Raw genomic sequence first — 27,168 nt, 5'->3', positions numbered from 1 at the left:
GCAAAGCCAAAAGCATTACATTTGCTCACAAAAAAAAAGTCATTGCATCTACAGTATATAAAAGGCAGCAGATACTGATAGAGAAAGCATGATTCTGTTGGTAGTCCCAAACAAACTGTACTTCATCATGAATAAATGAAAACAAGTAGAAGAGTTGGAAACATAAACAATTGAATAAAATTTAAAAAAGATGATTCTGAAGCCAAATATTATTTGTCCAAGCAGTCCTCCTCTTGGTTTGCGGGGGATGGCGGAACACAACGAGACCATTGTGATTCTAAAACAAAATTACTAATTTTACTAATAGTACATTTGCAATGGTGGAAAAAGAAGTAGTGATGCAACTCGCTTACCTAAAAGTAAACAAAAACAAACTGAAATTAATGCAATCAAAATACACCCTAATTTAAAAGAAAAACAACAAAAACATTGTACTGCCTGTACGGAAAAAAAAATCATATAAAAAGTAAATTACATTAAAAAAGACTGAAAGAAAGCAGGGAACAAAACAAAAATTGATGAGACAATGAGGCAAGGTGGTGATTGGTTGACACAAGGAACAGGGCTGACGAAAGCAGGTGGGCACGAAAAAGTGACAAATAGGCAAGATATACAGGTAACTACCAGTAACTCAAATTCTCGTGTGCTCATTTGAATTGATTTTCAGAAGAAAATTCAGTGGGTCATGTCTTTCCCAATATTGGTGAAAATAAATGAAAATGACCTTTTAACTCATAAATTGTGCATTTGCATCTTTACGAACGGCAATCGGCCACTGTTAAATACATTACATAAGTGAATATAATATTTGTTATTATCTTGACTTCAACATTGATTTATGTGATTCCATCCAATCGCATTTCCGCCTTTAACAAAATGTAACCTGGAACAAATTGGAATGAGCCAAGATATGTGGGTTTTATTATTATTTAATTTATCTGTGGAGATTTGATGACAATTCTTTGGATTGTAAATAAATCATTATGACAAAAGGGAAGAAAACCTGCGATGGTAATATGGAACACATGCTGAAATCAAAGGAGTTCTTTGTAAAATGAAGGACAGCTGAGTAAGGGGGTCCACATGTTTAGGACAGGACCATAGCTTGGAACTCTGGAAAAGAGAAAGAAATACAAAGTCGTGTTTATAAGCTTGTGACCGACAATTCGTGCATCAGTGCTGGACCAGGAATAAAATGTAATCAACTTGCAGTCTTCGAAAAGCTCTTGAAATAAATAATACTGCTACAAAATGACCTTTTTATTTTTATACATTCCTTTATAGTAGGTACTGCACATCTGTGTGTAAAATCACATTTTTCCAGATCTCGACATGATTCGTACCATCGACTCCAATACGGCCGTCGCTGTTGTTGTCGGCGGCCTTCAGGAAGGCTTTGGTCTCAGTGTCTGTTAGGACCCTGGCACTGGAACAAAACCTCTGGAGGAAAAACCTGAAAACAACATATCCACGGGGGACGTGTTAGAAATCAATATAAATACAATCTTGATGGCTTAATGGCTCTTTGTGTAGGACACACTTGAGCTCCTCCTCTTCGATGTAGCCGCTGCCGTCGTTGTCCAGGATTCCAAAAACCTTCTTTATATCTTGGGTGGTCTTATTGGTGAGGCCGCACACCTGGAAGAACTTCTTGGGGCAAAAGGTGTCTGGTGCTGTAGGCATGAGGTGGACCAACAGGAAAGCAGTGTTAGAGACATTGTCTGTTGGAATCCTGTTATTTTTATTTTCAATGATTATATGGGATCTTCCTATTCAAGGACATTTGTGCTTCGACCAACAGTCTTGGAAAAGCAGGCACAACTAGTGCTTTGGCAACATCTACGGGGATCTTCATGCTAAGGAACTATGTTGAAGTGGTTGAGGAGCTTCAGTTAGGCAAAAGCAATCCCTTGCTGTGGATCTATCAGCAATGACTTATCTTTTTACTTGTGAATTTTTGCAATTCATAGCTGGGGGCTTTTTTTCACGCTCTACTACGTAATCTCATTGAATAAGACGTCATGCTGCGACACAGTGGAGCCCCACATAGTCGCGATTTTCACACAGTCACTGACTTTTCTTTTGAATTTCTCATTGTTTTGGGAAACTCCCTCTTTTTCATGTTTGTTAAATAGCCGTTGTTTGTTATAGAAGGTCATCACAAAAGCCGGAAAGACATAATCCCTTGCTTGTTAGCTTTTTTTTTCATAACCACTGCCACGCATATTTACATTTTTTTAAATATATTTTTTTCCGATTTTTTTTTTTTTTTTTTTTGGCTTTTACAGCAAATATCATAGGAGTCGCGGCACGGTGAACAAGTGGTTAAAGCATCTGCCTCACCAGTTCTGAGGACCGTGGTTAAAATACTGCCTCCCCCCTAACCCCGGTTATGGGTTTCCTCTCATGTCCCAAAAAACATGCATAGTAGTTTAAATGAATACTCTAAAATTGTCTGTAGGTCTGATTGTGAGTGTGAATGGTTGTTTATCCCGCGATTGGCTGGCAACTAGATCAGGGTGTTGGTGACCAAACATAGCTGGGATAGGCTCTAGCGCTCCCACGAGGCTTGTGAGGATAACCTGCTCTGAAAATGGATGGATAGATATAACGTAACTACTGTACCTCGTACTGAATTTGTCTTCCCTCCAGGATATGTATTCGGTCAACTGTGTATTATTTGTTCAACAGCAACACTGTCAAATGGACACTTTGTCATCTTAAGAGGCAAAACATACACTAAGAGTTCTAGCTCATGTATTACGTCTCTATTAAAGTCCTTTTTGCTCATTTTGGAATTGGGCTGGATGAGTAACGCTTAGTTTCACATACTGACTAGTATGTACTGTGCAAAAGAAAGTCTAATATGCAGAGTTACAAAGATACACAATAGCGGATAAGGTGAAAAATGATACCTTGGCAGTCATTGATGGCATCGGCGACGGCATCAGCAGAAAGGATCGATGACAGCGACATGTTCTTTTGCTGCAGGTGCATGAACGTGTTGGGGAATTATTGAATCATTATCGTATTGTGCTGCATGGGCAAGAAGGGTTGGCGGTTAGACCTATTCTCATTTGGAGACATAGTTCTGGATTTTTACCTTTTGCTGTGTTGTCATATTAAGAAGAGTGACTACTGAGTCATGATTTCCTTTTAAGGATGAGTCAACTTCAACATACAACAAAAAAAAATCTCTAACTTACCAGGTGAGGAGGCTTGCAGGCCAATTGGTGATGCAGCAGAGCGAGAGGAGGTAAGGCTGAAGCTGACCGCCGTCTGTGTAAGTGGCTTATATAGGCCCGGCTGCACTGACAATGGGCTTCACTAGAGTTACCTGTCTGTGGATCAAATTCTAACTGGCCGCCCCGATCCAGTTTCCCTAATTAACCTTTACTATTTATAAACGCCTACAGTCAAAGAGACGGGAGTCGTGGACATCTGTAACGCCCTTGAGAAAAGCAAATTCACTTCAAAAGTATCCTCCACTCCCACCTGTGCGACACTCCCGCTCATCATCCACACACACGACACTTCTTTGCCTCTCTACTTTGTAAGCATACAACCCAAGAGAGGCTGAAACAAAGCGCAACGTGCATTTCTTTTGGCGGTTCCTGATCACCTCACCCCCACCTACCTACCCATTCAAGGATGCATATATCCTTTTACAGGCAGCAGTCCCAACAGCAGAACGCATCACAACATGCCTGTTTGCATGCATTTTAAACATGGAGAGTCAATACAAATTTGACATTCTGTTAAAATTCAAGTGATTGAATGCCAAATATTAATATCTCTCAGTGCAGTCCAAAGAAATATGCCAAGAGAATAACAATTCTCTATTTGGCCTCATACCATCACAGAGGTATTCATTTAAAAAATGCAAATTATAGTAATGAATAATTAAAATTAATGAAGTTTTACATTTTTTAGAAAGTCTTTACACTGTCCTCCAGTCACCTTTAGCAGAGATTTTAATGTTCTTCTACTGGTCTATGAATCACTAAATGGTTTAGGTAGGTGGGTTTGCTGAGTGTATCCTCGCCACGAAGTGGGGAGGGGGGGGTACATCACCCCAAAGACAAAGGGTTTTTTTGCACACTGTCACACAATCGACCTGAACTGCCTCGGTGACGGACTGGTAGTTCATGATCAACGCATTGGGCACCTCGGGTTTAGGTCTTGAATACATGAAGGAAATGCTTATGGAATACAAATCCAGTAGGACTCTGAGTTCAACAGACTCAGGGCCAAATAGTGGAGCGCAGAGTTCAAAGTAAACATGGTGAAGTAGTATTTAGCTATTATGCTGCACAAAAATGGACAGTCTTCAAAGTATTCTCCCCACCACTTCACATTGTCTCAAGTCAAGGTCAGCAATGTCCCATCCTCACTATACACAGTGTTGATGGTGCACTGCTTCCCCCTCCTGGGATGCCAGATAATGGATCAGAATTTCCTTGAAGGCATCTAGGAATCTTCCTCCATGGCCTCACCGAACTCCTCCCATGACCACCAAAGCTGCATTCCGCTTTCCCAGCTGGTACCCATCAGCAGTCCACAGACCAAAAAATTTCCAATAGGATTTCTTCTTCAGTTTGATGGCATACCACACCGTTGGTGTCCAACAACTAGTTCGGGGATTGCCACCATGACAGGCACCGACCACATTACGGCTACAGCTGGAGTCTACTACCTCAGCAATGGAGGCGCAGAACATGGTCCACTAGGACTTAATGTTGTCTGCATCTGCCAGAACATTGGGGAAAAAAAAAATTCGGAGGTGGGAGTTGAAACTCCTTCAGACAGGGGATTCTGCCAGATGTTCCCAGCAAACTCACAATATGTTTGGGCCTGCAAAGTTAGACTGGCATCTTCCCCTACCATCGGACCCAACTCACAATCAGATGGTCATCAGTTGATAGCTCTGCTCCTCTCTAGACTAGAGTGCCCAAGTCATGCAGTCACAAGTCCAATGACACAACCACAAAGTCGATCATTGAACTGTAACCGAGGGTGTCCTCATGCCAAGTGCTCGTGTGGACACCCTTATGTTTGCATGATGAGCACAAAAGTCCAGTAATAGAACGCCACGTGGTTTCTGATCAGGGGAACTTTGCTTCCCAATCACGCCATTCCAGGTCTCACTGTCATTGCCCCCGTGAGCATTGAAGTCCCCGAGCAGAATGATGGAGTCTCCAGTGGGAGTGCTCTCCAGCACTCTCTCTAAGGACTCCAAAAAGAGTGGGTACCCTGAACTGTTGTTTTAGTACATAGGGACAAACAGCAGGCAAGACCCATCCTCCCACCTGAAGGGGGAGGAAGGCCATCCTCTCACCACCGGGGTGAATTGCAACGTACAGGTGCCGAGCTGGGGGGAAATAAGTATACCCACACCTGACCAGTGCCTCTCACCTTGGGTAATTCTAGAGTGGATGACAGTTGAACCCCTCTCAAGAGGAATGGTACCACAGCCAAAGTTGTGTGTGGAGGTAAAACCCGACATTACCTTGTTGGAACTTCTCAACACCACACACCAGCCTGGCCTCTTTCCCTGCCAGAGAAGTGACATTCCACATCTCTAGAATCAGCTTTTGTAGCCCAGCATCGGATCACCAAGTTCCTTCAGGCACCATCCAGCTCACACTGCACCCAACCCCTATGGCCCCTCTCTCAGGTGTTGAACCCATGGGAAGAGGGACCCACGTTACCTTTTTGGGCTCTGCCTGTTCAATGCCCATGGATGCTGGCTACCGAATGCTCGCCTTCGAGCCCCACCTCCAGGGCTGACTCCAGAGGGGGGCCACAATGACCCGTGTCCAGGTAAGGGAAACCTAAATCCAATTTCTGTATTTGTCATAGGGGTTATGGTTCCATGCTTTACCTGTTCCCTCACCGAGGACCTTTTTGCTGTGGGTGACCCTTCCAGGGGTGTGAAGCCCCAAACAACTTAGTTCCAATTATCATTGGGATACACAAATCCATCCACCATGATAAGGTGACAGCTCAACGAGGGGTACTGGAGCTATAACATGACTTATCCTGATCTCAAATAATCCTCAAATGCTCATGACAGGTGATAAGCACCTTTTTTTCAGATTGTCACTATATTGCTTTGTCAACTGTGCTGATTAAGGGATGAAAAGTCACCCTCTGCAGTTGGTGTTGCCTTGCATGATGCTGCTGATGATGAAGCATAATAGAATGTGTCCCTGGCATTTACAAAAGGCATCTGGTCACGGGACAGTGTTGGGTAAATATGCAGCCTTGCTAGGATGTTGGCTTTTCCTTTTTCAGATACAGGTAGTCCTTGGGTTAAGACAGTCTCGATCTAAGGTGTTTCGACTTTACAATGCCCGTCTACCGTCCGCCATTTTGTCTGGCTCATGCTTGTCCGTGTTTGTGCGCCGGGAGTATCTTTGCCTCCTCCTTTTTAGACATTATCGCCCCAAAGAAGAAAGCTGTATCTTTTAGCAATGCTTCTGCAGCCATAAGAAAATCCATGACCATGCAAACGAAGCTCAAGATCATAAAAAGACAACACCAAGACTTCAGTCGGTCGACCATGGTGACAATTATTAAAGACAAAGCCCGTATTTTAGCGTATGTGAAGGGTTCTGTTCCTATGTCGGATATAATAATCACAAAACAAGGTTCTTTGATACTTGTCGAGATGGAGAGGATTGAGGACAAGGTTCTTCGCAATAGCTAAGCACAGCCTACCCTTCTTCTCCATCCACTTCACAGCAGTAATGCTAAATACATCATCTTGTTTATTTCAATGTACGAATTGGAGTTAAGTCGCTACTGTAGGAACGGATCTCAGTTGTAGACCGAGGACTCCCTGTATTCTTTATGCAATCTGCAACCAGGCAGAATCGGCAAAAACAGTAGTAAGGTAAACTCCCAGCTCGTTCAGACCCATTCAGACCAACTTGGAAATGATGTAGATCTGCGATCACTTTTAAAGTTACTAAAACATCTATAAACATACAAAACACACTTAAAGTTTCCGTTGAAACCTGTTCTCACTCTCTCACTTGCACAATTGTTGAAATACGAGGCAAAGTGAGAGTGCTTGCCTGAAACTCTTTGTTCGTCACTTCCAGTCAAAGTTCTTACTGTAAAACTGACACATTAAACAAAAAAGAATTAAACATTTTGTACTTCCTGCCAAGTTGTGCCACAGTGTAGAACTACACTGAAAGTACAACTCTAAATTCGATGCACTACAATAACCCATAAAATGGATTGATTAAAAATATGCAATGTATGGGAGGTGCGAACAATAAAAACTACTGTAATATGGTGGGGAGTTCACTGTAAAGTAATTCCTTGGTATTGACATGACATAAAGAGCTAACCATGCTGCGAGTAGCAAAAATATCAATGGCTTGAACTGTAAATAGATCACAAAATGAAATTCAACCTCAACTAAAAACATTATTCTTGAAAATAAAGAACTTACAGATCATTTGATTTCAGGTGTGCAAAAACATACTCTGAACTTGGATTAATAGCCCAGGCTAAACTTTGCTGCTCCCTGAAATAAGATTATAGTGTTCCCTTGCTATTCACCAAAAATAGAGACTATGTCCTTCCACGACTTTTTAACAAACGTAAGCTCATCACCTCACTTCAACATGGAACCAAGATGGCATCAAAGAAACCCTAAAAGCCTCAATCAGTTTTTTGTTTTTTTTTGTTTTTTTTTAAGAATAGAGTGGTGGCATGATGGGTTAGCTGGTAAGGCGTTGGCCTCACAGTTCTGAGGTACCGGGTTCAATCCAGGACCCGCCTGTGTGGTGTTTGCATGTTCTCCCCGTGCCTGCATGGGTTTCCTCCAAGCACTCCGGATTCCTCCCACATTCCAAAAATATTCAACATTAATTGGACACTCTAAAATTGCCCCTCGGTGTGATTGTGAGTGTGTCTGTTTGTCTCAATGTGCCCGGCTTTAATTTGGCATTTTAGAGAGTTGAAATATATGTGGGGTATTATAGTACTCTTTGTGCGTGTGCGCTTGCCGTCCTGTCATTGCAGCTGTGGAAGTGAGCAACTTGTGGTTTCATTGCATCACGTGAAACATTATTTAAAGGCTTGCCTGAGTGCCTTTGAAGGAAAATAAATCAACAGTTACACCGGCCAACTGATGTTTAATAGTCATTGTATATGAATAGCGCCCATAAAAGTAAAATTACAGGACTTATGTTGTCTGGATATTGTCTGTTTGTCTGCCTGGATGACTGGCTGGCTGACTTTATTTTACTCTTTATTTTATTTTATCTATCTCTATTAATCTATCCATCCATCCACTTCCTTAGCCGCTTATCCTTAAAAGGGTCGCGGGAGTGCTGGAGCCAATCCCAGCCGTCAACGGGCAGGAGGCAGGGTACACCCTGAACTGGTTATCAGCCAATTTAGAGTGTCCAATTAACGTTGCATGTTTTTGGGATATGGGAGGAAACTGGAGTAAACTTTCTTTTGGCTTGTCCTGTTCGGGGTCGTCACAGCATGTCATCTCAGATGAATTTTCATATTTGTTTGGCACAGTTTTTACGCCCGAAGCCCTTCCTGACGCAACCCCTCTTGGGGAGTAGAGGCCCCAGTGAGAAACAAACTCACGACGTCTGGTTTACCAAACCAATGCTCTAACCACTGAGCTATGGAGCCCCACTTGGGAGGAAACTGGAGTCCTCAGAGAAAACCCCACTCAGGCACAAGGGACACCATGCAAACTCCACACAGGTGGCGCCAGGATTTCAACATCGGTCCTCAGAACTGTGAGGCCAACGCTCTAATATTTGCGCCACCGTGTCACCATCATATACTCATTCATTAATTAATAGTTATTTAAAGTATCGCTATAGCTTGCTAATTACCTCATTACCTGGCTAATCTATTTAATGTTTTCTTTAGATGTTATACCATCTATTATTCTTATTTTCTTTATCGTTCTCCTGTATCTAGCTATCCAATCCAACCTATTTTATGCATGTTACCTATTTTAATTCCAGTTATGCTGCTGATCATACCCTAGCTATTGTCATATCAAACTTTGTGAATTTTACCTGATCTCACCTTAGCCTACCTATCTTCTCTTTTGTGGTGTTTTTCACTTGAATGTGACTGTGCTTTGGAGGCTGTGACTTGATCAACTACAACAGTTTCTTTACCGCATGTGACCTGGTCAGAAAGTCTTCTTTCCGATGATGTGAAGAATGCCTTCCATAACATCGACCAGGATAACATTGACTATCTAAACTTGTGAAATTCTAGAGGAAGCCAGAGTGCCTGGAGAAAACCCAATCAAAGCAAAATCAAACACAAAAAAACTCCACACAGGAGGGCCAGAGCCAAATCCAGAATCTCAGAACTCTAAGTGCGTCTACATTAAATCTAAAATACAAAATCAGAAAGGATGAAGGCCAACTTTTGGATCTGACGGCGCTCTGCCTATTCGACCAAAATGCAGAGCTGGCCATTTTTTTTCCTCTGTGTGTGCTAAAGTTTGAGTGATCTTCGCATACAGGATACCACCGTCAAAGTGAAATGAAAAACAATGTAGCCATTAAAGTATTTTAATGGATGGCCCACACCCCAAAAGCTGCCAGATCTCATCTGATCTCAGTCGTTAAGAAGCGTCCTTCCTGGTTAGTACTTGTATGGGAGACCGCATAAGAATACCAGGTGCTGGGGTTGGGCAGTAGGCCAATCACCTGCTCCGTAAAAAAGCTCCAGACTACAGAAACCATAATTGCAGCCGAATGTGCCTCATGGCATTGAGATCACCAACTTAGTATGCCCTTGCACGTCAGCAAGGACAACCTCTCCACCCCATACCCTTTTGGCCATTTATTGAACCTGACAAAAAGTCATATACATAAATACAAAAGGGGAGCACCCGCAACAAGCTGCTGTAGGCCACAACTCACACTCTAATGCTGACAGGCAGACTAAACCATCACCTTGATTAGTCCTCCTCTTATCTGAGGTCAGGTCGCAGGAGCAGCACAAATAACACAGTGATAAGATTTTATGAAATTTGCTTGTATCGTTATATTGCTTTAATATTTTTTCACACAGTAGTGCTTGTTTTCTTAATTAAAAACATAATTGAAAAATGGTGGTGTAATTTGGGGAATTGTAAGTGATTACTGGGATCTCAATTCATTTCAATATGGCCAAATTTTTGCCCACCCAGTATATCGTGTACGTGGAACTGAACTTCAATGTAACTGGAACACAAAAGATGGACCATAACATATAAGTGTGTCAAAAACATGCAGCCTTCTTCTGTGCCAACTTTGCTTTCTGCAAGTCGTACATGGCAACTTCTTTTCCATTTGGCATCCTTCTCTGTTTCATTTGTGTAGAAGCCAAAGCAAGAAACTCAATCGTTTCTCCTAGAAATGACACGGCGGACACCAGATCGAGAGCTGGACTTCACCCAGCTGCATGTGGCGGCTACATGATGTCATGTGCTGAGGCGAAAGATATCTTTGCAAACTATTCTGTTACCAGAGATCATTTATTCATTTACATCTGCTCATGCTCCTCCCCCCAAAAAGGTGTCGGTTGAAGCGGGACCTTTATATTTACAGTATATATAAACAACGGCAAGAGGAGTTTGATTTGCTTGTATTGAACACAATTAATTTTCCGTAAATTATTTCTTGATTTAAACATTATTACAAAATATTTAACCATATTTTAGAGTAGTAAATTTAATAACATTTAATATTAACAACAGACAATGATTTTTTTTTTACTTGTATTCGTATGTTAGGTTTTCAATTATGAATAAAACGTTATCCCTCATTAAAAATATAAACTTTTGATAGCATGAATCCCAAATTCAAGAAAATAGTTCCAGAAAATTAAAAATGATATATGGAAAAAGTGGGGGGTGTTTTTGGTCGCTTAATCTTTTTACATAGCTGCTGCTAAAGAGACAGTAAACTAAATGTATTTAATTTTATTTTACATAATTTTAATAGTTGGAGTTTACAGCTGACAAAGAACAAAAAATTCACAAATTTTAGATCCTATTTCTAATATTGAAAAAGGCAGAGACTGGTCCATTGTCTTTAATTGATATTTATAATATGAGTTTCACTTTTCTTTTCTAATTTAAGTTTGAAATAAACTTTTGTACCATAGTTGTATTTATATAGTGTCATCGTATATAAATATTGCACGACTGTTCTTGCAGTAATACGAGTGGTCCACGGACTCCCTCTTAAGGTACATGAAAGAGTCACAGCCTAAGTTCATTTAATGTGAAAATAAACTGAAAATTTAGAGGTGAGAATTTGGGGAGTATTTTAATGTAACTTTTATGTGTAATTGTTTTGGCACCTAACCACAATCTAAGGACATTTCCTCCTATATTCAGGCGCAGTGGTGATTTTCAAACTGTCTGGAGGTATAAATACTAGCCAAAGCATGGGACCTTTCAGAATTGTTTTCATGCGTTCTACTTTGCAAATCATCAAAAGTACAAGCATGTTGCACTGTCTAGTAGACAAGTTGGTGTACTGCAGGTTTGTTGACCCTTAAAGAAAAAAAGTCAGAATGAGTTGAATTAAACTATCCATCTATCCATTTTCTGAGATGCTTGTCCTCACAAGGGTCACTGGAGTGCTGCAGCCTATCCCAGTTATCTTCGGACAGGAGGCGGTGTAAACCCTGAACTGGTTGCCAGCCAATTGCAGGGCACATAGAGACGAAGAGCCGCACTCACAATCACACCTAGGTGCAATTTGGAGTGTCCAATTAATGTTACATGTTTTTGGGGTGTAGGAGCAAACCAGAGTGCCCGGAGAAAACTCCCGCAGACACGGGGAGAACATGCAAACTCCACACAGGTGGGGCCGGGATTCGAACCCCAGTCATCAGAAATGTGAGGTCAACACTCAGATGCGCCACCATGCTTGGTTTAAACTAGTAGATTACAAAAGGTGTGAACAAATATGACCTGCTTGCTGTGCAAAAAGTATTTGTGGCAGGTGCATTGGCCTGTTCTATTTTGAAATTCAATTTTTTTTTAAATGTTCCATGGTCTCAGTAGACTATACAGTAAGTTTCAGTAATATTATAATTATGTTTCTGTCGAAAAGCTCAAAAGTAAATATAAAACAGGAAGTTTGGTTTGAAGTGGAAGTTCACTTTGTTCAGGGCATCTCTTCCAATTTAAATGACACAGCGCTATCTAGTGAATAAGTGTAATCTGATATTTTTTATCATACCTTGACATGATTAAATCAGAAGTATGAAATCAGCTTCCCTGTCCTGTCCATAACTTTATTCGGTGCTTTTGAAAAGCTGAACCTCCAATGTAGCAAAAGAATATTTATTCTTTTCCATCATATGTTCCTTGGAAAGTGCATCGATTTTACAAAGAGCAAAATTCCTATTTAAGACATGAACACAACTCAACGACAATCACAGTCATCTTTTTGTTGGACAGTGTGTGTTCCGTAGGAGGAAATGTCTCTTCATGAATGTATAAAAATGATTTATGTTCAGATGAAAAGGGGAGAGGCTGCCATTTTTGTTCTGTGTTGGTCAGTGGCCACTTGATGCCTTAACCAAGGTGGTGAACTCTGCGGGGTGACAGAGAGTAAAACACAGAGTCAGCATTTATAGACCTTACAGCAAAAGGGATGTGGAGAATGCTTGCGGTCCGGTGCTCGAACCATCAACGCCAATCTTGCCGTCGCCATCGGTGTCACCGGCCTTGAGGAATGCCTGGGTCTCAGCATCATTCAGGCTGCGTGCACCGTGCTTGAAGTTCTGCAGGAACAGCCTGTGGACCCATGTTGCATGTAATTAATTATTATCTTCTTTTAATTGTCATGTTAGCATTGATTTTTTTTTATTTTTAAAACGTAAATATAAATATTTAATTATAATGTGTAGTAATTTATGTATTTAAATGTTACTATGTAACTTGTTTTTTGTTGTAAATTTTAATTGGGTTTGTTTGTCAAATTTTTTCAATGTAGAAATTTTAATTCAGGTGGCTCAGTGGGGCAACTGGTTAGACCGGTGACCTCACAGTTCTGAGGTCCGGAGTTCAAATCCGGGTCCCGCCTACGTGGATTTTGGACATTCTACCCGTGCTTGTGTGGGTTTTCTTTGGTACTTCATTTTCCTCGCACATTCCAAAAGCATGCATTCATTGGACAATTTAAGGTGTGATTTTCAGTGCAAATGGTTGTTTCTAGGTAATCTGCGATTGGCTGGCAACCACTTCAGGGTGTGCCCTGCCTCATGCCTGATGACAGCTGGGATAGGATCCAGCACTCCCGCGACCCTCGTGAGTGTAACCAACAAATAAAATGAATGGATTATTAGTTATCTGCGATTGCCTGGCATCCAGTACAGAGTCTACCTCGCCTCCTGCCCGAAGATAGCAGGGATTGGCCTCCGTGACCCTTGTGAGGATAAGCAGCAATTGTTAGTTATTGATTTATGTGTTTTGTAAATCAGATGATTTTTATATTGATCCTGGTCATTTTACAGTCTCAATTTAATCAATGGCATGTTCCACATTTTGCTTTTTGTAGATCACAGCATTGTTTTATTTTATATTTACTATCGGATTGTTATGCCAATTAGGGTTCATTAATATTCTAACAATGCTGCACCCGTCACATATATTGCATACAGGTCTAAATCACACCAGCACAGCTGACCTCCAAGTCTGAAGTATTTCATTAAAAATGACGCCTACCATAATAACGGTGTTGAGCTCTTTGAAAGATCTAATATCACTGTCAGTCATGAGTGATAGTTTGAATGAGTACAGAAATACAGCATCATGAAAATGAAATGCGTGTTAATTGCAAGCCATCTCTCACCCAAACCAAACAAGACCAGATCATTTGTGGCTGAGGTCTTACTTGAGCTCCCCCTCCTCAATGAAACCACTCTTGTCCTGGTCGATGATGTGAAAAGCCGCCTTCAAGTCATCCATTGACTTGCCGGCCAGTCCGCAGGCCTTGAAGAACTTACCGTGGTTGAAGGTTCCGGCGTCTGGATTCAAAATCAATGTGATTAACACAGGAGCCATGAAGAAATGTGTGTGTGTGTGTTGTGTGTGTGTGTGTGTGTGGTGTGTGTGTGTGTGTGTGTGTGTGTGTGTTTGTGTGTGTGCATGCGTGCGTGTGTGAGTTTTCTTGCCACCTTTGCATCCATCCAGGGCTGCAGCGACCTCAGCATCATGCAGTATCCCGTGCAGGGCCATTGTGATACACTGTCTTTGAATCAAAGCGGATCATTATTGCAATTGTATCGTGAAAGAGAAATCATCATTCTTCAGTGTTCCAATGGAAATCACTAAAGATGGAGATGCCACGTGGTTTGTAATGGTCAATAAATGAATATGTTAATGGTTATAAACAGTGAATAGTGAATGAGATTGGTGGTGTAGAGGTGAGTAGTTGTCTTGTAATTAGGAAACCTACAATTTGAGTGATCAAGTTTTACCTTGATGCAGCCATCCAATTCCAATCACAGGACTGTTATTTATCATTTTTATAAATGTTGATGTATTTATTATTACTATTGTTATTATTATTCAACAAGTTGTCCAGTTTACATTGGCCCTCAGAAGAGCTTGTAAAAACTCAAACTGGAATTCAGCTACACCACAGGCATCAAACTCAAGGCCCGGGGACCAGATCCGCGCCACCACATCATATTTTGTGGCCAAAACGCAAACAAAGTGAGTCAAGCTCACGTTTCTCAGTCACTTGATTTGTTTTTTGAATTTTGCAAGAAAATCGGTCCTAAATTGAACCAAATACCTTTATTTACAATGATTGAATACTAAAATATTTTCTTACCAATTTTCTACGACTTCTGATTTTAAATGTAAATTTGTTGATAATAATGATAATGCTCTCCATTTCTAGAAAAACAACAAACATTGTTGACACGTCAATTATTTATATTTAGAGGTTTTTCCTCAACTTAAATTACTTTTACAGTCACAAGAGAAACTATTATGAGGTGGCTTTTGGCAAAAAAAAAAAAAAAAAAAAAGAGTTTTGACACCTCTAATCTGTACTAAATTTGCAAATCTATTTCCGTCAAGTAGACATCGTGTGAGTTTGTAACTCAATAAGTGACTCAATAAGCGCCACATGTCTTCTCCAAGCAGCTGACGCCGATCCTTCAGAGCCAGAGTTCATGTTATGCTACAAAATATATATTCCTCGTATTATTGTCATCCAACATGTCACATCTTCTATAATCAAACTCACCTCTGAGGGAGGGGGTCTTTGTTTTGGACGGTACAGATGATGCGGGACAGGAGCCGGGGACTCGACTGCAGTGATCGCGCCGCTGCCACCCCTGACCTTTTATAGGTTCACCCCATCGAAATCTGAGGCACTGGATAATTGACACCACTTAAATGGTAGGGGTAGGTGAGGAAAGGGCCGAGTGGGGAGGGGTGGGGTAGACATTTTGTCCCACAGCCAGAGAGCACTTTATTTTTAGTTTCACAAATGAAGACGCTTAAAAGGTGCGTTTGAAGGAGTCTGCGCCCCTCCATCACCACCCCACACACACACACAAACACACGCTTCTTGCTAATAATAGTGCGACGACAGGCGACAAGGGGGACGAATTGGAAGGGGTCCTGGCAACGCAGGGCCATATTTAACAAGTGCTACCTTTGATTTTGGATGGAGGCTCACATTTTAAGACCTTGAAGTTGGAAATGTCAACTTAGATGCAGAATCAAATCTGGACAGTGAACAGCTGTTTCTGCACCCCTGGTGGAATGAACCCAAAAACATTGAAAAAATAAAATCAAAGGAGAACCTCAGTAATTCTGGGTTCGACATGGCAGAATGTTTTCTTACATGTAGGTGGCACTACTGTCCCATGGTTACTTATCAGCTGTCACTTTTGATCCTAACAAGCCCCAAGAGAGTCCGAATTTGATAGGGGTTGAAGCGAAGCTGTTCAAGATACTTTTCAGACAAGGTTACACCCCAGGGGTTGCAGGATTTGAGGAGAAGGAGAAAATATTTTTCAGATTTAACCACACTGACTGAAAGCTTCTGCCAGTGCTGTTAATAGCTTGTTGCTAATTGACAAAAGTAGCATCCCACCGCCCTTGCTCCCCCACTCCTGCCTTCAATCACAACGCTGAGTCTCAACAGAAATTTTGATATGATTGGAACTCTGTGCAATATGTGTGCTTTATTGTTATTTTCATTGATAGCAAGTGCTAGCACAACAAAGCAAGCAGTTTTTTGCTCCTCAATAATTTGCATTGTTGTTGTTGCTTTAAACTTATATCTAGATTTTCACAAAAAGCAAAGCTTAAAACGTTTACTTGAATTGCCCAATTTAGAATTTTATTGAACTTTTGAGCTTAGAAATTTTGATTTCACCCATGCATCCATTTTCACCCTGAACTGATTGCCAGCCAATCCCAGGGCACACGGAGACAGAAAACAGTCGCACTCACAATCATACCTAGGGGCAATTTATAGTGTCCAATTAATATTGGATGTTTTTGGGATGTGGGAGGAAACCGGGGTGCCGGCACGGGGAGAACATGCTAACTCCACATGGGGTGGGGCCAGGATTCAAACCCCTGTCCTCAAAACTGTGAGGTCAATGCTCTAACCAGTTCCCCCACCGTGCCGCCCCATTTCACCCAATTTATATATTTTATTGAAGTGCTGACTCGGTCACATCCACTATTGACCTCATGAATTCAAAAGGCCTGGCGGGTGCAGGCAGTGTTTTTCCCTGCCAAATTCCTGAGTCCATTCCAATGACATCATTAGTGCGCGCATGTTGTGGCTCACGTGTGTGTCGGCTGTCAATCAATGCACAAACAGGCAGCCACAAGCGAGATTATTTTAACACCAATGGAGTATTTATTCCCGGTATTTTCACTCTGCCTCAAAAAGTGCAGATAGTGTACAGCTTGCCGAACATTTACTCTCAGCAGTGAAAAGCTGTGAGCCGTGTTGAAAAATAGTCCGCAGGCAACTCATAAATAAGCGATAAAAAATATTGTTTTTCAGTTGATGATTACCGGATCCCACAAAGAGGAGATGGTGCGTGGGGTGGTCTGTGAAATCAAGAGGGTCTTGGTCAGGGCGAATTTATGCCTTGACGAGAGCAGCAAACTCTGTGGAAATAGAAAGGAAACTGACATGAGAGAGAGCGTCGATACCTCACCAATAAAACCCTTGTAATGGCTTTGGAGTTCTTTTGGCAGTTTTTAATTAAATATTTTATGCAACATGAAAGCTTGTAAAAATGTTTGCATTTCTTTTAAAATGTTTTTGAATTCTTAGTTCATTCCATTGCCCAAAAATAATCTGTATTTTTTTCATGTAGAATGTCATTCTTCCACAAAGCTTCAATTGGGGAAACTGGACTCTTCTTGTTTGTTGAATTTGTTTTTCTTTTTGTTTCAGTTTTCTGAAAGGACTTTTAAAAATGACACTGCCAAATATGCTACAGTGGTCTTGCAGTGCAAGACCGTATAGCAAATTGTGAAACGTTTTAGAAAACACAAAAACAAAAGATGGAACATATTAGGCTAGTCATATGACAAGAATGTTCATTTTAAAAAGTTGATTTTGTGATTACTTCAAAGAGCCTGAATGATAAGAAATTATGCCAGCTTTCTACAAATTTGAACTTTTCCTCTGTTTTTGCAACTTTCTTCTTGGGTTTCTGAGTTACAGAAATCTTAATGCAAACACTTTTTTTTTACACCTTTGTGACTTCTTTTTACATTCATTTCTATCTAAGATTTATGTTAATTACTTGGAAAACTTTTATGTTTAGTTTTTGGCATTATTTCCGACTGACTTACCACTGATCATTTAAAATTTTGTCATTTTTTTGCCATTATTATTACAGTTCCAAATGAGACAATGTTTATGACCGCTGGTTGTTATTCATGTTGTTTTGCCTCGGTGGAGGTCATATTCCATGTGAAATGGAGTATTTTGAAGCAATTGTATGAAGTGCACTTCGAAATATAATTATTATTACCCTCAATTCCAATCTTGCCATCTCCATCGCTGTCCCCAGCGGCGAGGAAGGCTCTGGTCTCCTTGTCGGTGAGCACCCTAGCAGACCTGGAGAAGTTCTGCAGGAACAGCCTACAAACGATGAGTTTTTATTAGTCAAAATTATTATGAAACAAATGCATTTGGCAAAAACAAGAATAACTCAAGAATTTAGTCTTAATTATTTGACCAACATCTCTGCAATTATAGATTTAGAGATGCTTATTGAGGTACATGATGTGTTTATCTGAGGTTTTCATTTATAAATCTTTTTTTTATTTGATTTGATTCGTGGCAAAATCAGTTTGACCTCAAAATGAGGTATGCATGTTCTATTGTTAACACTTCCTGATTAAAACATTTGGAAATTCTCTATATTAACCCCAGAGGGTAATCGGACTGCATTACAAAACTATCTTTGAATGTTTCATCGGTAATGTATTGGACCAAAGTGTAAATTAAAATCAAATACGATACATACTTCATTTACTGAGGGCTGATTAATTCCAATGACTTGAATAGTTAATATTTTATATTACTGTAACACAATATTTCAACTACAATGTAATATATATAGGTAAAAACTCAATTACATTGGTTTTCTATGTCCATTCCATCAATTCCCACTAGTTTCCAATTTTTTTTTAAATATGGTTGATTTTCAGGCTATTAATTCCAAGATATATATGATAATTTTTCAAAGTTTTGAAATGAAATTATTTCAAAATATTTAGGTACATTTTTAATTTTAGGATATACATTATATCCAAATACACTACTTATACATAGAGAATTTGATTTTTTTAATGATTAAATTACATAATTTAAAATATTTAGGATAAATGAAATTTTAAAAAATCTAGCATACTGTCTGCGATTGGCTGGCGACCAGTTCAGCGTGTACCCCACCTCCTGCACGAAGACAGTTGGGATTGGCTCCAGCACTCACGTGACCCTTGTGAGGATAAGGTGCTCAGAAAATGAATGGCTGGATAGCATACTGTATACATTTTAAATTCCTTAATTTTTAATTATTTAGGTTCTGTAAATATATATTTCCAGACATTTTTTAAACTTTAAATTAAATTCTATCATTTCAAAAATATTGAGAAAACATTTCAATTTTAAAAATATGTATTGTAATATCTAGATTTTTAATTGCTTAGCACCAGTGTTTCAAATGATTTTTATGGAATCTCAACCCATTAGAAATCAACAAATGGTTAAGTCACAGTGTTGATTAAAAAAAAAATGGAAATGTGCTTAAAAAAACAATCTTTGAATATATAGATTGTCAGTCATTAAGGTCTCCTGGCAATTCATAATCAATTTTCTTAGCCGCTTATCCTCACAAGGGTTGCGGGGAGTGCTGAAACCTATCCCAGCTGTCAACGGTCAGGAGGCGGGGTACACCCTAAACTGGGGACATACAGACAGGCAACAGCCGCACTCACAATCACACCTCGGGGGAATTTGGACTGTCTTATTAATGTTGCATGATTTTGGGATGTGGGAGGAAACCGGGGTGCCCGAAGAAAACCCACGCAGGCACGGGGAGAACATGCAAACTCCACACACACAGGGCCGGAATCAAACCTAGGACCTCAGAACTGTGAAGCCAATGCTTTCAAGCTGACCCACCGTGCCGCATCCTGCCAATCCGCAAAGGTTAAATTGGGGAAACTGAACTTGTCTTGTTTGTTTTTAAATTTGTGGCAATTTTTTTTTAAATTATTATTAGTCTTGTTTTCCAAAAACATTCAAATCTGGCTTACGGGCAACTTTGCATTGTGGCAAAGTTTTGGATGACCCACTTACTTGAGCTCATCCTCCTCGATAAAGCCACTGTTGTCCTGGTCAATGATCAGGAAGGCCTTCTTCACATCATCGGAAGACTTGCCAGCCAGGCCACACATGCTGAAGAAATTCCTGTAGTCGAAGGAGTCGGCGGCTGTAAAGCGCACATGCAGTGGAGTGAAAAATACAACAAAACAAACACCTGTTGGACAGGACAGATAATAATAGAGGTAGCCAACATTAACTTGATTAGCTAGGTAACTAACTAGATAGATTGATATGATAGATTTAAGTTGATTATGTAAATACAATGGATTAGATCACATAAAATGAAGCGATGGAACAACTGGTTACAGTTCCCCCCATGCTTGCCTGACTTTTCTCCGGGCACACCGGTTTCCTCCCACATCCCTAAAAACATGCAACGTTAATTGGAGACTCTAAATTGCCCTTAGGTGTGATTGTGAGTGTGACTGTTGTCTGTCACCATGTGCCCTGCAATTGGCTGGCAACCAGTAGTTTTTTTCAGGGTGAATGTAGCAATGGATATAAATTACCTGCGCAGCCATCCAGAGCTACTTTCACATCAGCTTCTTTAAGCATACCAGCGAAGGCCATTTTTTTTTCTTATCTAGAAGAAGGAGAAACGGCAGTTGTCATAAGTTGTGAATTCACATTCATCGGTGACAATAAAAACTTGAGCGCCTTCAAGAAGTCTCTTAAAAAAAAACTACAGCTCATCAGCTCACATTGCTTTTGCGTGATTCCAATGTAAATACAATAAATCATGAGTAATGACTGAGTTGATGGCGAACATGCTGCTGCTTACGACATAAGTGTAGCTTGTCACAACAAGATAGATCATGTGACTGCCAATAAAAAGAAGTGCCGCATAGCGAGTGCATTGGATGACACCATCCAATATTTATTTCACTTCTTTCCAAATGCCCACCATCCACAACAGCCTCAGGAGTCCTGCGATCCGAGTTGGCATAGTTGCCTCCGGATGATTATCATTATAGTCCAGCGTGTAGAGTACACAAATGTCCTTTTGTGGATCCTCCGTGGGGCTTTTTGGGGGCCTTTCGAGCGATCCGCACTCACCTTTGCACTGCGTTGAGGCGAGTGAAAACACCAAGGCTGATTCCAAGTTAATGATCCCAACAGCACTTTGCTTGCCTCTTATATGTCCTCCAGCAACACCATTTACAGAGCTTTGGGATTGGGGTTGAGTATCGGGTGCCAAGATGCAATGGCTTTCGAAAAAAATGTGTCTACTAGTCCAGTCTATTTTTAGGGCAACAAATGAGGGATGCTTCCATGTGGCCAGAGCACACAGACGCCCGCTGAGTTCACAGGACAAAATTGCACACGTCTGACTTGGAACGACATCAAACGGGATTCAAGCGTCATTACAAGCGACTTTCAATCAAACAAATGGCTGCATAATGAGACCGAGAGGGGTGTATGGTTTCTGCTGCTCTCAGTTGCAACATGCAGGATGTGTTTATCACTGTGATAATGACTTGGATCTTCATATTACGGCCATATGCTCACTGACATATATTGGGGCTCGAAATTACTTTGCAAAGAGTCCCGGGTCAACTTTATGTATTACAAATGATATATTGGGGCTCGAAATTACTTTGCAAAGAGTCCCGGGTCAACTTTATGTATTACAAATGATATGTAGTATTATTTTCACATTTAAAGTAAAACCAAAAGAACTAGAAAAATGACTAAAATTATGGCAAGTACAAATGAAATTGATACTTTCACAGCCTATTTTTTGTCACATAGATATGGTATTTATAGTTATTTAGCATTTAAAAAGTTTTTTTCAAATGTCTTTTTTTAGAATAAAGCCAAATGAAGTTCAATTTTTTTGACTTAACAGTGGCTACGCAAAACATTCAGACCCCCTTTGTCACGACCCATCAGTGCGGGAGAGGACCCAAATGCAAGACTCCGGAGACGCAGAGGCAGTTTGGGAAAACTGTTTATTCGTTCCAAGGTCAGGGATCAAGCAGACAGTCAACTGGAGCAGCAGTAACCCAGACGTCAGGCATAGAAGGCAGGTAAGCGGGCAAGCAGGGATCGGTACACGGGAGATCAGTCAGAGAGAGCAGGAGTGCCAAGGATGTTAAGCTTACGGGGTTGGTCGGAGGACAGGCGAAGGTCGATACAGAAGGGTTCATGATCAAAAACGAGTAAGTGCTGGAACGAGGCATGGGTGGCAAGTATCTTCTGAAGGTAACCCTAACCCTAACCCTAGGTTCTTTTTCCTCAGTAATGCAGGCCCCCATATTGACAGGAAAAAAATGAATTGGCATTGCATTTCACACAAAAACTCAAATATCCAATGGTGCTGTCTGTCTCTCAGATCTGAGGACAGGGGTTCAAATCCCCATCCTGCGTCTGTGGAGTTTGCAAGTTCCACCTGTATCTGTGTGGGCTTTTTTCCCAGGCCATCCGGTTTCTTTCCATATGCCAAATCATGCAGAGTAGGTTAATTGAAGATTATAAATTGCCTGTACAGTGAAGAAAATAAGTAGTTGAACACCCTGCTATAGTGAAAATTCTCCCACTTAAAAATCATTGAAGGGTCTGAAATTTTTATTGTAGGTGCATGTCCACTGTGAGAGATAATCTAAAAAGAAAATCCAGAAATCACAATGTATGATTTTTTAACTATTTATTTGTGTGATACAGCTGCAAATGAGTATTTGAACACCTGTCTATCAGCTAGAATTCTGACCCTCAAAGACCTGTTAGTCCGTCTTTAAAGGTCCACCGCCACTCCATGTATTATACTGAATTAGATGCACCTGTGTGAGATCGTTAGCTGCATAAAGACACTTGTCCACCCCATATAATCAGTAAGACTCAAACTTGTAACATGGCCAAGACCAAAGAGCTGTCTAAAGACACCAGAGACAAAATTGTGTAACTCCACACGGCTGGAAAGGTCGACGGAGAAATTGCCAAGCAGCTTGGTGAAAAAAGGTCCACTGTTGGAGCAATCATTAGAAAATGGAAGAAGCTAAACATAACGTCAATCTAAATCAGAGTGGAGCCCCATGCAAGATATCACCTCGTGGGGTCTCAATAATCACCTTTAAAAAGGTGAGGAATCAGCCCAGGACTACACGACAAGAGTTGGTCAATGACCTGAAAAGAGCTGGGACTGCCGTTTCCTAGGTGACTGTTGGTAATACACTAAGATGTCATGGTTTGAAATCATGCATGCCACGGAAGGTTCCCCTGCTTAAACCAGCAGATGCCAAGGCCCGTCTAAGTTTGCCAATGACCATTTGGATGATACGGAGGAGTCATGGGAGAAGGTTTTGTGGTCAGATGAGACCAAAATGGAACTATTTGCTCATAATTGCACTAACCGTGTTTGGAGGAAGACGAATGATGAGTTCCATCCCAAGAACACCATCCCTACTGTGAAGCATGGGGGTGGTAGCATCATGCTTTGGGGTTGTTTTTATGCACATGGGACAGGACGATTGCACTGTATTAAGGAGAGGATGACCGCGACCATGTATTGTGAAATTTTGTGGAAAAACCTCTTTCCCTCAGTCAGAGAATTGAAGATGGGTCGTGGCTGGGTCTTTCAACATGACAATGACCCGAAGCACACAGCCAGGAAAACCACGGAGTGGCTCCGTAAGAAGCATTTCGAGGTTCGGGTGTGGCCTAAACCCAATAGAAAATCTTTGGAGGGAGCTGAATTTCTGTGTTTCTCAGCGAAAGCCCGGAAACCTTTCTGATCCAGAGAAGATCTGTGTGGAGGGGAGGGCCAAAATCCCTACTGCAGTGTGTGCAAACCTTGTGAACAACTTCAGGTAACGTTTGACCTTCGTAACTGTAAACAAAGGCTACGGTACCAAATATTAACATTGGTTTCCTCAGGTGTTCCAATATATATTTGCAGCTGTATCAGACAAATAAATCATTAAAAAAATCATACATTGTGATTTCTGGATTTTTCTTTTTCGATTATCTCTCTCACAGGTGACATGCACCTACGATGAAAATTTCAGACCCCTCCATGATTTCTAAGTGGGAGAACTTGCAATATAGCAGGGTGTTCAAATACTTAATTTCTTCACTGTAAGTGTGAATGGTTGGTAGTTCCTTTGTGCCCTGTGATTGGCTGGCAACCAATTCAGGATGTACCCTGCCTCCTGCCCGAAGATAGCTTGGATAGGCGCGAGGACTCCCGCAACCCTTCTGAGGTTAAACAGCTCAGAAAATGGATGTACGGATGAAATTCTCACTCAGTTAGAAGATGAATGAATATATAATATTGTGCTTCAATCAAATATGACAACAGCATAACTACAAAATCTTAGACTGGAGTCCAAGCTCCTGAAAAGAATTATGATGAATGTTCAACCAAGCGTGTGCAACAATTTCATCTTCTCTGGGATTTCAGAAATGCTCTTGGAAACCCCCAGATGCAGATTAAAAAGTTGAGGATGTCCGCACTCAAAATATAACAAGATACTGTTGACAAGATTACTTTTCACTGTGACCATCGATTGGGAGGCTCTTGTTCAGGAAACCAACTGTTCATTGTAAATTTTGAACACTTTTGGCAAAAACTCTCTGTAAAATCTAAAGGTAGGGAGCTCAAAGGGATTTTTATTTTTTTACATGAACAGTTCTCCAAGGAAATCAACAAGAGGCATAAAACTGTATACCCATTGAAGAATTACTGGAACAAAGGCAAACACGCGTGGTTAGTTGTCGGCAAGCTATATGTCAATGGCCAACTGTGTCATGATGCCGTCACGCTTTGGCTCTTCTAGGTAAATTCGTACTTCTTTTCATCAGTTGTTGTTATAAATTGTCAAAAGTGTATTTTGTTTCATTCTTTCCACTTTTACTTGGATAAGCAAAAACGGAATCATGCATTCCACCAGCATGAATCCTCACTCCTATTTCTGTGCTTTCCTTCTCCGGTCGTTTCCACACACAAATTGCTCAAAATGCATCTTGCAAACCACCACTACACACCAAATTACCCCTTGTCACTGTTTGTTTTCTATGATCAGTGTTTGTTCATTACTTGTTTGTAGCCTGGCTTTGCAGGACTTAAATATAGCATCTCTATGAACCTCTCTAAATAACATTGGTCAACACAATTCCAAAAAATCTCCCGAAAACCCAACAAAGAATGCATCATACCAAGACTATTTAAAATCAAACACTCACCCAATCTTCTCAGCCAATTCTACAATTATTATAAGAGGTGATTTTAACCAGCGGCACTTTAAAGACAGCCTTGATGTTCCTTTAACCAGTACACAATCATACAACATTCTGTCCCACCGTCTCTTCAAACGCGATCAAAGGACACAGCTTGACCCCAAGACCCTACCTCCGAACAATCTGTTTGTACCCGATTCTACACACTCCGACATCCTTCAGTGGGATCATACCTGAAAGCTCACCTGTCATCCCGGCGTCATTCTTACTATTAAGTTAGTTTAGCAACATTTCTGATGGCTTATCTTGGGAAAACAAACCTGTGAATTCGTCCAATCCAGCTCTGTCTGCACTCAAGGGAAGGCTTCACATCTGCTTCTAACTGGTCTGTTGTGCCCCTTACCCATCCTGAGTCACCCATGGTCCCAAATCCCTTTAGATTTCATCACTGGCCTGACTTCTTCTGAAGGTAACACTTGCACTCTTACCATTGTTGATCAATATTCTAAATGTCCATTACATGGCCCTTTCCAAATTTGCATTCCTCTTTCCAAAATACCCTGTGCTAATGAAACTAGTAGCCTGCTTGCTCCTCATGTTTTCAAACTGCAAGATATCCCCATCAACATTGTCTTGAATCGAGGACACTGTCATGATCCTGGATTCCAGCCAGGGCTGGGCGTGGCCGTCTAATCGGAAGGGTCACACCTGCGCCTCATGACATCCGATTAGACCCAGTACATATAGGACCCGGGGGACGACAGAGACTCTGCTAGATCGTTGCCTCTCATGCCTCGTTCCCGCACTACCGTACTCCTGACGTCTACCTCCCGTGTACCGACCAACGCCTGTCTCCCGACCTACCCCGTAAGCCTGCCGTTACTGATCTTGCTGCTTGTTTGGACTGACTCCCTGGTAACCGACATTGGAACGAATAAAGGCTTATTCCGCACTGCTTACCTCTCACCTGAGTCGTGCATTTGGGTCCACCCCCGAGTCTCGTCCGTGACAGAACGATCTAGCCAAGAACATGGACCCAGCCGACTCTGAAGCCATTCGCCGTGCGCTGCAAGTGCAGGGCAAACGCCTGGGTGAGCAAGAGGCTGCTCTCCAGGGTATGACTCACCAGATCCAGGAGCTCTGCACCCAGCTGCAACCGTGGCTAGCCTCCCAAGCTAGCGCGGCCGCTCCTGTGCCTCCCCGTGCCACCATCACTCCGCTCTCTCGACCAGAGCGGTTCTCAGGCGACTCCGGTAACGTCAAGCCCTTCCTGGCGCAGTGCGATCTCCACTTTGAGCTGCAAGCTTCCGCTTTTCCCACGGACCGCTCCCGGATCGCCTTCGTCATTTCCCACATGACAGGGAGGGCGGAGGCATGGGCCACCGCCGAGTGGAGCCGTAACTCGGAGACCTGCCGCTCATGGGCGAGCTTCGTCTGCGCGCTCACCCAGGTGTTCCAGTATGCGGCTCCGGAACGCCAGGCGGTGTCGTCACTCATGACAATTCGCCAGGGGCATCGCCGCGTGTCCGACTACGCCATCGAGTTCCGGATTCGGGCTGCCGAGAGCCACTGGAATGAGGAAGCCCTCCATGACGCGTTTTACGAGGGACTGTCCCCACAGATCCGTGGTCACCGCGTGGCCATGGATCTTCCGCCTTCGCTTAACTCCCTCATCGCATTGGCCCTCAAGGTGGACCAGCGCCTCACCGTGCAGAGACAGATGGAGGGCCTGAGGGAGGAGGAGAGGGAGAGTCGCAGTCCGGTTGTTTCCGCTTCCCGGCCACCCGTGTTGTCAGCTTCACCGGAAGCCATGCAAGTGGAGGGGCTTGGCAGCTCAGCGGAGGAGCGCTTACGTCGGCGACGAGAGGGACGCTGTTTTTACTGCGGGCGTTTGGGACACTTGATCGCCCGTTGCCCGACTCGACCAGGGCATTCTGACATCAGGATCGCTACTCCGGTGAGTGTGCGGTACACCGCGACGGGGTCAGGGAGGTCCCTTCTTCACCTCACCTTGGGAACGGACTCCCGTTCATGCTCTGTGACGGCTTTTATAGATTCTGGGTCGGAAGCAAACCTGATAAAT

The 27,168-nt window shown here is 41.9% G+C and overlaps 2 protein-coding genes and 2 long non-coding RNA genes across 5 annotated transcripts in view; 2 read left to right on the top strand and 2 right to left on the bottom strand.

The window, feature by feature from the left end:
• Window positions 1-12,655, top strand: part of LOC133514010 (uncharacterized) — a 31,230-nt gene extending 18,575 nt beyond the window's left edge. Inside the window, exon 5 of the long non-coding RNA XR_009798692.1 lies at window positions 10,377-12,655. This is a non-coding gene — a long non-coding RNA (uncharacterized LOC133514010). The remainder of the gene's footprint in view (window positions 1-10,376) is intronic.
• pvalb8 (parvalbumin 8) lies at window positions 1,033-3,343 on the bottom strand. The gene is made up of 5 exons (XM_061845217.1): window positions 3,207-3,343; window positions 2,916-2,985; window positions 1,541-1,673; window positions 1,344-1,453; window positions 1,033-1,113 (listed from the first exon to the last, which is right to left on the bottom strand). Exons 2-5 carry the CDS (start codon window positions 2,974-2,976, stop codon window positions 1,088-1,090), a joined length of 330 nt encoding a protein of 109 aa, XP_061701201.1. The 5' UTR covers window positions 2,977-2,985; window positions 3,207-3,343; the 3' UTR covers window positions 1,033-1,087.
• A 39-nt stretch (window positions 12,656-12,694) lies between the features above and the next one.
• LOC133514012 (uncharacterized) lies at window positions 12,695-13,863 on the top strand. Of its 2 annotated transcripts, none has more exons than XR_009798694.1 (3): window positions 12,695-12,830; window positions 13,011-13,132; window positions 13,233-13,863. It is a non-coding gene; the product is annotated as an uncharacterized LOC133514012 (long non-coding RNA). The 2 variants fall into 2 exon arrangements; XR_009798693.1 differs by having other exon boundaries at window positions 13,011-13,146.
• Window positions 13,864-16,968: 3,105 nt separating this feature from the next.
• On the bottom strand, window positions 16,969-25,196 carry LOC133514008 (parvalbumin-2-like). Its single transcript, XM_061845216.1, has 5 exons — window positions 25,092-25,196; window positions 20,420-20,493; window positions 19,884-20,016; window positions 18,049-18,158; window positions 16,969-17,170 (listed from the first exon to the last, which is right to left on the bottom strand). Exons 2-5 carry the CDS (start codon window positions 20,478-20,480, stop codon window positions 17,145-17,147), a joined length of 330 nt encoding a protein of 109 aa, XP_061701200.1. The 5' UTR covers window positions 20,481-20,493; window positions 25,092-25,196; the 3' UTR covers window positions 16,969-17,144.
• Window positions 25,197-27,168: the final 1,972 nt, after the last annotated feature.

This window comes from Syngnathoides biaculeatus, chromosome 16 (assembly GCF_019802595.1).
Source record: "Syngnathoides biaculeatus isolate LvHL_M chromosome 16, ASM1980259v1, whole genome shotgun sequence".
Lineage (NCBI taxonomy): Eukaryota > Metazoa > Chordata > Actinopteri > Syngnathiformes > Syngnathidae > Syngnathoides > Syngnathoides biaculeatus.
Note: the sequence above shows the minus strand (reverse complement) of the source record. Positions and strands in the feature narration are given on the sequence as shown.